This window comes from Candoia aspera, chromosome 1, assembly GCF_035149785.1.
Source record: "Candoia aspera isolate rCanAsp1 chromosome 1, rCanAsp1.hap2, whole genome shotgun sequence".
NCBI classification, from domain to species: Eukaryota; Metazoa; Chordata; class Lepidosauria; order Squamata; family Boidae; genus Candoia; species Candoia aspera.
In genome coordinates, this window is record NC_086153.1 from 64,756,756 (window position 1) to 64,767,856 (window position 11,101).

The 11,101-nt window shown below is 36.4% G+C and overlaps 2 protein-coding genes across 7 annotated transcripts in view; both read right to left on the minus strand.

Moving 5' to 3' along the window:
• BIRC6 (baculoviral IAP repeat containing 6) overlaps positions 1-11,101 on the minus strand; it is a 183,557-nt gene that overhangs the window by 137,591 nt on the left and 34,865 nt on the right. For all 6 annotated transcript variants that reach the window (XM_063305522.1, XM_063305550.1, XM_063305531.1 and 3 more), the window contains exons 11-13: positions 1,948-2,097; positions 989-1,214; positions 181-341 (exon numbers count right to left, since the gene is read on the minus strand). In XM_063305522.1, the coding sequence (XP_063161592.1) occupies positions 181-341; positions 989-1,214; positions 1,948-2,097 (537 nt within the window). The remainder of the gene's footprint in view (positions 1-180; positions 342-988; positions 1,215-1,947; positions 2,098-11,101) is intronic.
• Positions 1-11,101, minus strand: part of YIPF4 (Yip1 domain family member 4) — a 93,173-nt gene that overhangs the window by 30,802 nt on the left and 51,270 nt on the right. The window lies entirely within an intron of this gene.

Here is an 11,101-nt window from a genome sequence, read left to right on the forward strand (position 1 = left end):
ACTTAGACTGGAGACCCCAACTTGACATTAAATTACCATTTTTTTCAACAGAGTTTGATTTTAAAAATGCTCTAACAGTTTCAATGCTTTTATTTATTCCCAATATTGATGGTTTAATAATGCTATCTTGAAATATTTAAATATTAAGAATCAAAGCAAATTGTTCACCCATTCTCTTACCATTGACTTTCCCTAAGCCAGGAGCTTTATTTTTCAATAAAGTCACTTGAATCTGTGGAATGTTTGTGATACTTGAATTCAAAACAAATTTGAAATCCACATGTCCAACCATGCAGGCTTTCGGCAAAACCAGTTCAAAGACATGTTCATCCCAGCTGTTGCTAAAAAGAGAGAAGGTGGGGAAAGAAAATAAGTTATTATGTACGTTTAAGAGATAAAGAGCTCTAATTCATTTTTTGATCTGTACAATGAGAAAATATGAACATTTATAACGTTCCAATTTCTCTATTTTAATATGATCCTAATTTAAAAAGACTATCTAATTCAATAACTTAAGATGTATTTCATTTTCAAGTTGAAACACTTTTAGGGGTGTATAGAACGTTTTGAATTTGAACTGTTTTTGATTTAAAATGCCCCATTTCAAGTGTTACACGGCATGTTTAATTGTAAAATGGTCTGATCATTTTGCAAGCACTAAAAGAGTATCTTAAACTCAAAACAGTTCCAAAATAAGGAGTAATATGTTTAGCATTCAAAACAGGACATTGTGAGTTGAAATGGTTGAAATTTGAAATGTTTGCACACCACTAGATATTGTTCTTTTATACAGATTTTAGCCCTGTGCGCTACCTCAATATTCTAGATTTAAAACTAATTTGTAGAAAGTATCACCCTCCAGTCTTTATATGTAATGCAATACAAACCTCCTACTAGGGAATTCCATCTCTAACTCACAATATCAGAAGATTCAACATTTAAATAAATGAGGGAATCTCTTGGTAATGTTCTATCATGAATGATTTACCTATCAGTTTGCAATTTCCAAGTCCGTGTATGTTGAGCTGCATCCCCGTGATGCTGCTGGTGCAAGTGTTGTGGATGTCGTCTTTGCTGCTGTTCTTGCTGCACTTCAACCCAGCACGGTGGAACTGTAGCTGAGAATCGTGGTGTCAAAGTTTCAAAACGAGTAAGCTCTACTAAAGATGTCAAAGTTTCAAGTGAGAATGGCTGGTCCACCAGAAGATCAACTCCTGTTTTTTAATTAGAAAGTAAAAAGATTTAAATATACTTAATCACATAAAAATTAGAAGCTCCCATAAGAAGCTGCAGCGTATTTGTTTTTTTAAACATTTAATTTGTCCTTTGGTTCACCTGTACTAAAACTGAGTACACACAAGTATTTTGTGGCATGTTTTTATCCAAGTTAATTTATTTATTCTCTATCCCGCCTTTATTATTTTTATAAATAACTCAAGGAACATACCAAATACTCCTTCCTCCTCCTATTTTCCCCAACAACAACCTTGTGAGATGAGTTGGGCTGAGAGAGAGTGACTGGCCCAAGGTCAGCCAGCAGGCTTTCATGCCTAAGGTGGGACTAGAACTCTCAATCTCCTGGTTTCTAGCCCAGCGCCATAACCACTAGACCAAACTGGTTCTGTATGTTACAGAGCCTCTATCTGGCATTTAGGAATAAAGCTCATTAGCCAACTGCCACTGGGGAAAATAATCTATGAACATTCTGGTTCAGATTTCAATATTCTCTTTAGTTTGGAAAACGCATTTCTGTAAACATAACACACATAAAACTAGATGAGACTTCTTGCAGTATATAGACACAATATAACTGAAAAAAGAACTGCTTCTTTTTAAAAAATGTGTTGTTTTGTACAAAAATAATATTGTTTCTTCAATTCAATAATGTACCCTTTGAAAATATGCACCATGAATGTAAGATCTTTCTTCTAACATTAAAAGATCTACCTGTAATGCCTGGACTTGAAGGATTAGATAAAGGCTTTGTGCCTTCTGTTAATTGCTCTGTCACTTTAGAGAGAGATGCATCCACAAGTATATCAGCTTCATCAATATCATCACAAGTTCCTCCAATCTGGAGAAAATGAAGTTCTCCACCTAAAAAAAAGAGTTGAGAATTAAAATGCAAGTCCAGAACAGTTTAAATTAAGCACACGTATTTTACCCACAATCTCATTTTGGCAAAATGCTTCAGTGGAGTGCATACTTGGAGACAAGTTTACTTCAGTTCAGGTTTTGGGTCTGGTGTATGGCATACTAACATCTCCTGATGGGGTGATCTTGATTAAGAAATGGAGGAGTGTGATTCTTCTGACCCCCCCCCCATCCAAGTTTTGATAAGCTGTTCTTCATTGGCAGCAGTTCTATTGCTACGTGGATTGTCAGTTCTATTTGATGGTGCTCTTGAATTGTCCAGTTCCTTAGGCATTCATTCTTTCAGGTTAGCAGATTTTTATTTTTCTCCTACTCTACTTAATATCTATATAAAACTCTAGGAAAGTTACGCAGAGGTACAGTACATTCTGAGATATCAGCAAGAGATGACACCTAGCTCTGCCTCTATTTTCTAATAATTTCCGATGAGCCACTGGGTATCTTCAAGGAACACATTAAAATGGTAATGGCCTAGATGACAAAAAAAATACATAATCCATATGGCGGAGAGGTAGTTGCTGCCCATCTAAGTGGAACTCGACACAACCTTAAAAAGCACCTTAGTTTGGGTGTGCTCTTCGATTCAATATTGCAAGGATGGCTTGCAGTAACTTTTGCTAGCTTAGGGTGACAATTGTGAGCCTATCTTAACAGTCCTTATATGCAGAGCTGATTTAGTAAGCTAACTAGAAACTTAAACTAGTTCAAAATAGGACAGCAAGACTGATAACAAGAATGGATAGTTTATATTGATTATAATCTACATTATATTTTATTCTCTCTCTCTCTCAATACACCAAATTACAGTCTGTTTCCAGCCCCAATTCAGTGAGCTGACATTAAAAACATAGCAAAGTCCTAAACAGTTTAGGAATAGATTATTTGAGGGATCGTCCTTCTTATATAACATGCCCAGATTCTAAAATCATCTTCAGAGGATCTTTTCTAGGTTTCCATGCCAAATAAGGAAAGATGACAAATACTAGAGAAACACCTTTTCAGCACTGGTGTCCTGATCATTTTATCAAACGGTCCAAATAATAGTTCATCTTATGCCAATGCTCTAATATTTTCAGGACCACGTACAAGTCTTACTTTCCTAGCTCTTCCTGACTTTAAAAGAAGTTCACTCCTTTGATTTTTCACAATACAGTACTATCATTCTCTAATGTTGGTTTACTTTGTTTTATTCTATTTTCTTTTCTGTGCTTATTTTTAACTCTATATACTTGATAGCTTTACCTTTTATTAGAAATCACCCAGTTTGCAGTAAGATGCTATATAAGCATTATGTTTATACTTTCAAAAAATTGAAATGTACACAATAGGCATGTTGATGACTGTTAGCTTAGTGTATGAATCTTTTACACATAGAGATATTTTTTATTTATTCATTCCTCACATGTCTTTACCACCCATCTCGCCAAAGTGACTCTGGGCAGTTTACAATCAAATTAAAATAAGAGATTATAATGCCATAAAAACAGATTCATCTTAAAAATATAAATATAAAATCCAAGATGGAGAAATGAGTCTTGATAAAATCCCTCAGGGCCTCAAGGTGCCAACAACCCCCATGATTGACTATACCCCCTCCTGCCCCAAGTGAGGTGGCAAAGCCAAGTCTTCATTCCCTTTCATAAGGCAGGGAGAGTGGGGGCCTGCCTCACCTCTGGGGGTAACATATTCCACAGGGCGGGGGCCACGGCAGAGAAGGCTTGTCTCCTGGGCCCTGCCAATCGACAGTCTCTCATGGGCGGGGTCCGTAACATGCCCTCTCTGCCTGACCAGGTGGGATGGGTCAATGCAATGGGGGTGAGGCAGTCCCTCAGGTAGCCTGGCCCCATGCCACGTAGGGCTTTGAAGGTAATAACCAACACTTGAACTGGATCCGGAAGCAAACTGGCACCCAACACAGCTTGCACAGCAAAGGTGTTATATGCGCCATCCCTGCCCCCCCCCAAAACTGCTCCCGCAGCCGCATTCTGAACCAGCTGTAGCTTCCAGATACTCTTCAAAGGTAGCCCCATGTAGAGTGTATTGCAATAGTCTATACAGGAGATGACTAGGGCATGCATGACTGAATGGAGGGCCTCTCGATCCAGGAAGGGGCATAACTGGCACACAACACAAAGTTGGGCAAAGGCTCCCTTGGCCACGGCTGCCACTTGTTCTTCAAGCAGGAGTCGTGAGTCCAGGAGAACCCCCAGGTTCTGCACTGGGTCTGTCTGGGGCAGTGCAACCCAATCCAGAACCAAAGATGGTAAGTTCCTAGATGCCGAAGAGCCCCCAACCCACAACCACTCTGTCTTACTAGGTTCAGCTGAAGCCTGTTGTTCCCCATCCAGACAGCATCACTTAAGTCACCCAGGATGGATATGTATAATTGGGTATCATCAGCATACTGATGATACCTCATCCCGTGGTGACAGATGATCTCACCCAGTGGTTTGATGTAGATGTTAAAAACGAGCGAGGTGAGTACCAAACCCTGCAGCACCCCACAAAGGAGGGGCCACAGGCTGGATCTCTCGCTCCCTATCAACACCGATTCGGACTGGCCCTGGAGGAAGGAGGTGAACCAGAGCAAAAATATCACGGCAGGTAGAGCTTTCAACCACCATTAGCTACGATAGGTAAATGGAAATTCAAAATTCAGATTACTATGGACAAATAAAAGATGATGAACACTATTTTTTTTGATGCTGAAAGAATATATTTGGTCAGAGGTTTCAAGTGAATAGACCTTGCTATTATCTAATAAACACGTTTTTCATTAATCTCTGCTCAGCGTCAATAAAAGGAAGGCTTTGGAGAGTAAGAGTTCTTTAAATTCTGGAGGCTGAGAGATAATTTTTTTTTTCATAAATAAAGTATCCCTGACTTACGCAATAGTAAAGTACCCATAAAGACAGGCTTATTAACTGTACACATCAACTCAATTAACATATATTCTGCATGGCATGCTTGAAATGCCTTATCTCTGTCTCCCAGTAATCTATATCGCATATGGTATTCAAAATAGCACTCCACAGGTTGATTCCATGACACTGATACTAATATTCACTCCTGTCCTGATCGTTTTCTTGGTGCATCTCACAGGAGAGGAGTGTGAAAGAAACACAGCATAATACCAATATGTACTCCACCACACATAGTAGACATTCCTATCTTTCTTTTAAAAAGGTAATGCAAACAATTATATAAATCCTCTTTATCAACTTCTGTTCAAAGATGATTTGGCTGCTTCCTAATACTTAAAATCCTTAATCTTTGTAGAAATGTGAGACTGCCATTTTTGTAATTAAACCTATCCTTACCCTGCAGACTTTTAAAATATTCATAATTTATAGCATTTAGTTATATACACTCACAATTACTGATAAACAATTAAAACATGTTTCAAGAATACTAGGATTGATTTTTAATATGAACCTTGAATCCAAACTCAACCCAGTAGTTATTATTATTACTGATTTGCAAGAATTTGATACTGAACTAGATCATGTCCTAAACTAAAAACAAGTTCTGAATACAAAAGATGCATGTACGTACGGTATGAGCAGATACATTTACCCATGTGATAGCAGAACTCTTCCCACATAACATAACATGCAAAAATTATATTCTTCTTTTAGGAGACTGCTTTTTAAATAATGCAAAGAGGAGGATTGTTTTAAAGCCTGCATTCACATAAGTAATTTGGATATTACACACTATTCTGAAATAAACCAAGTGATAAACTGAACATTCCCATTAAAATGAGGCTTTGTTGTATTTCAGAGTTATCTTATTTTATTGATTGAGAGACCTCCTAAGAATTTTCCTGGCTGAAGAAAGTAGTAAATATTATCTTTACCATTGCTATGGAATTCTGGCTTCATTACGTTTCCATATTGCCATAATCATACCCATGAAGTGATCATTTCAAATGTTTTTACTTCTGAGACATTTAAATTAGCACTGGAGGACTTTAAGATGTCTAAACACAGTACAGCAGGTCCCTGGTTTAAGAACATCCCAGTTTACAGATGACTCCTAATCAAGAATGAATTGCCATAAAGATTATTATAATAAAAATCTGAGTTAATTACAATGTTTCAGGTTAAATACACAATACTACTTTGTGCATTATGTTTAAGATGTTTTAGTGTATTTGAAAGTGTTTCTTAAGTGTTTTATATGCATAGAAAAGTAAAAGATATACTATATACTAAGACAACATTTGACTAACTGATGCTAAACTTCCAACTTACATACAAACTCAACTTAAGGACAGACTTAGGAATGGAAATCATTTTTAAACCAGGGACTTGCTGTAGCAGCTCTAATAAAGCAAGCATAAATAATCTAAATAGAAGCTTAAGGCATTTCTAAAGACAACTATGTTAATTCTTAATTTCAAGTTTGTCTGCATACATGTGAATTTGTCTGATCCTTCTGCTAAGCTGACCAGAATTATTTCATTGATACATTCTATATTCAATCAGAACTTGAATCAAAATTAAGATCAGCAAGTACTATCTGTTTCCTGGGGAGCTCCATGGCTTACCAGAAAAAATTGCCAACTGTCTAGAGTTCAGTTTATAGAAACTAAAAAAAAAAAAAAATGGGCACTGGCTCCATAGCTTCCAGGATTGGCACCTTGCAGGAAGGATGACAGGACTAAAGGACAAGCAGCAGCTCAGCTGCCACCATGCCTCTATGTGGTAAGGATGAAGAAAAAGAAATAAAGCTATTCACCCTCAGTAGCACTTCAATAAAGGGGCAGTAATCCAAGCCCCCTCTTTCTCACAACTCTGGTGGTTTACAGTTCCCTTTTAGGGTGGGAATTCCCTTTCAGGCCAATTGCTTTGTTGCTGGGACACAATTATGAGTTGCCAATCAGGACCAGGTGATTGCTAATTACACAGCTGGCTTGCATATTCATAAAAGAGCTGCCATAGTGGGCAGGACTGATTTCCTAATAATGTCAGTAGGGCTTGTAAATAAAGACGATGCTTAGAAGGAACATTAAGTATCCATTTAAATGGAAGATAGTAAATACAGGGCCCAGATGGTTGTATTTCTTTGTATCCTGTCCTGAGAAATATGTAAGAATGCATTTTGAAATTTAAGAAAGTTATATGGAAGTTTTTAAAATGTTGATATATCAGAACCACGTTTAACACATCTGAAAAAACACAGTTGAATTTTCTAGGGAGAGAAAGGTAAAGCATTTTCCCCATTTGCCAGCCTCCTCCTGACCTCCTGCCACTTTCCCGCAATCTGAAAGATCCAGAGATTATTGAATAAGCAGAGAAGCCAGTGTTAGAAATTTGGGCTTCTGCACCAAGGCAATTCTATGGTCACTGGGCTTTGAAGAAACAGGGCATTTTAAGAAACAGTGGTGACAGCACTTCAGGTTAATGGAAAGAGAAAAGGCCAACCTGAAGTTGGCTGCATCTTGGGCCCTGAGGAATCATGAGATGCCAATTTTTGTTTTACATCCTAAACTACATATAGCCAGTATCTTAAGGACTACAGGAGACCATTCAGTTTTTTTGTCCTTTTTTCAGAATGTATTGCTGGGAATCACTTACACTCCCAGCCCCACGCCCCACCAACCTTGTTTCAGATCATTTTTCTGGCAAATGTCGAAGGGCGGTTTGAAAGCAGAATGGTTTGCTTCTCAACGGCCTCATGCTCCTATTCCCACCCTTAATTTGAAAAATAAAAAAGTTGCACCATCTGAACAGGAAGGTAATTTTTTTTCATCTTCCTGGCCCTTGGAAGTAGGGCACACGATCCATTTTATGTCCATGCCTGTCTTAAACTATGGTTAACAAAGTTGTCTGTTGCAATACTAAAACTGAGTCATAATTCATAACATGGAAAATATGAATGCATGCATATTTGAAATATATTAGATGCTAATAAGGGCTATATGACAAACATATCATACGCAATGTTTTGGTTTTATAAATTTGATTGCAAAACGAAAAGTCTGGGAATTCCAGCAAGATGGCGATCTGCTAAGGCACAGTTTACTCTCTCTCCTCTGTCAGCTGCAAAAATAAAGCTTGTGGAATGAGTTTGGAAGAGTTAGTGAGCTGAAAAATTAAACTTTTGTCACTTTGGGTATTTTGGGAAGTTTAAAAATGGCTCATAAATTTAAGAAGCAGTCTCTATCTTAGCTTCCTCCTCCTCCTATAGTACAAAACTCATTCATTCAGTCTCCCTCACCAGGCTTGTCTCATGGCCAGACAAGGGATAAAGGCTTTTTTCTATATCCAGCAAGCTTAACTTTGGAAACTGGTTTGAGGAAAATTAATGACCCTAAAATTATCTTAAACAACTAAAAGGGTGTGGCCAGCTACTGGAGAAAATGACATGCAGAGCCACTTGCTCTCCTTCCAACCCAGCTTTCTGGCTGACATTTGCCATTTTCTTTTAGCTAATATCCAGTTCATTGGCAAGATTAACATAGCAAAAGATGTCTAAGAAGGGCAGTCCTAAAAATGGCAGAGAAATTAAGGCTTATATGGATGAATCAAGGCCTGAGAGTGGAGGAGGAGGAAGCACTGACTTAATAGGAATTAAAAGAGGAATGGAATAAATTAGAGACTGGCATATATGTTTGAACAAGTTAATAAACAACTAAAAGATCTGTCTTCTCAAGTTTCAGAGGTTGCCCAGACTGCTAACAAAGCATATTAAGGTGCTATGAAAAATGAGCTTGATATTGGAAAAGTTTAAATAGGTATTACTGACATTCAATTGGACCTGGCTGATATACTGGACTGGAAAATAATTAATTTGAGAATTAAGAGAATCAGGAAAAAATAGAAAAGACTAATTTAATACACCCACAGAGTCTTCTATGTCCAATGAAATGCAAAAACCAAGAGATAAATAGTAATAAGATTTGTAAACAGTCAGGTAAAAGAAAAAAATCTACAAAAAGCTTGTGAACTAAGAGAAATAAATTGGGGGGGGGCGCAAAATGGTATTTTTTCATTATTTTAGTCCTGCCACACGACAAAGAAGAAAGGCCTTCAAACCTTTAATATAAGAATTACTAGAAAGAGAAACAAAATTTAATTGGGGTTCTCTTTCAAGCTAATTATATTTCAACAAAGAAGGGAGATTATTTCTGTGCTTCCAGAAATAGACTATGCAATAAACCTAAAGAATGCTTCATGAAGAATTAACAGAAAACAAGCTTTGAGGTTTAAAAAACTTATATATAACTTTATGAGCGGAAGGTATGACAATGAGATCCTTCACTTAGGAGACTCATATGTTGGTTATAACATAATGATATTGTTAACATAAATGATATTTTTTATATTAGTACTTGGTCAAGATTGGACAATTTCCTAGTATCACACACATTGGTTAACATAGTGGAGAAATGCAGTATCAAACAAATTTTAATTTCTGGCCATGCACCTGTAGTCATGTCATTGAATTTGGAAAAAAAAGTACCCCAGCTGCTTCCTTCTTGGAAAATTTAAAATTTGTGGAACAACAACAAAAAAACCTATTGATTTTTTTCCCCTCAAATAAACACAAGTTGAACTAACTTGGGGATACTTTGAGATACATTTAAAGCATTTATTCATGGTAAGATAATACCCATTAATGTATTAATGGTACAATGCATAACTTACAATATAGGATATCTGAATCAAAACTAAAACAAACACTGAAAGAGTACGCAACAAGAGAGACTCAGGAAGCATATCAGGCTTACTAAAATGGAATTAATTCAATGCTTTGGACATAGAATATTTCTTAAAACAAGTGTATTGGGAAAAATATTTCTTAAAACAAATGTATTGGGAGCAGGGAGAAAAATGTGGGAAACTGTTAACTTCTCAAGTGAAATATTTAGAATGAAGTAAAATGATAACTCTAATAAAAAATTCCTTGGAAATAATGCACACCAATTATAATGAAATTAATCTTCAATTTTTTGATATAGCAGGCAAGCAAATATATTTTTTAAAAAATGTATTAAATATTCCAGTAATTTCAGATGTATACTCAGGGGAGTTGGCTGCACTCTTAGCTTTATAGGAAATCTAGGTTATTATTCATATGATGACATTTGGAAAGGCCCCTGGACTAGGCAGAGTAACATAGAAAGATATAAAAAAAATTAAGGAGAAAGTAGCTCCTATACTCCTGGAGATAGTTCAGACATCTTATAAAAATAAAATCCTACCAGCTTCATACTCTGATGCTTATATCACTGTAATTTTGAAGGCTGCTAAAGATCCTACTAAATGCACAAGTTATCATCCGGTATCTCTGTCAAATGCTGAAGCTAAAATTTTAACAGCAACGTTGGCAGGAAGACTTCAGAAAGGGTAATTACCCATAATAATTCATTTTGCAAAGTCCGTTTTCATGAAAGGGCACTGAGCTTCAGAAAATAAGATTACTGATTGATATACTTTATATGCTGATCCACATGAATTTGATATGGAAAAAGCTTTTGATACGTTTTGAATCAAGTTTTTGGTTTATGTGTTGCCGAAGTTCAGGTTTCTTGCGGAATGTATTTTTTTGAATATAATGTATTATTTTAATCTTTCTATTCATGTAATTACTAATGGGATTATTTCACCAGTTATTAAAATATATTTATCATTTATTTATTATACCAGCTTAAAAGTATGATTTAGTACTCTTGCAATCTTGGCAAGTCCTGGCCAAGCATCAGTAGGAATTTGGTTATATTTCCAGCATTGAAAGCAGCTGTTAGACATATCTGGACCCTACTGGGTAGAAAATTTAAATTTTATTTTGCTTCTCATGAGAAATTGAGTGAAAATGGCTGGTAATACAGTTTTTGAGAAAACATGGGCTCATAACAAAATCACTACCCTCAATCAGCTATTAAATAACAATACTTTTAAAACTTTCAAAATCCTAAAGGAATATCACTTACCTAGAA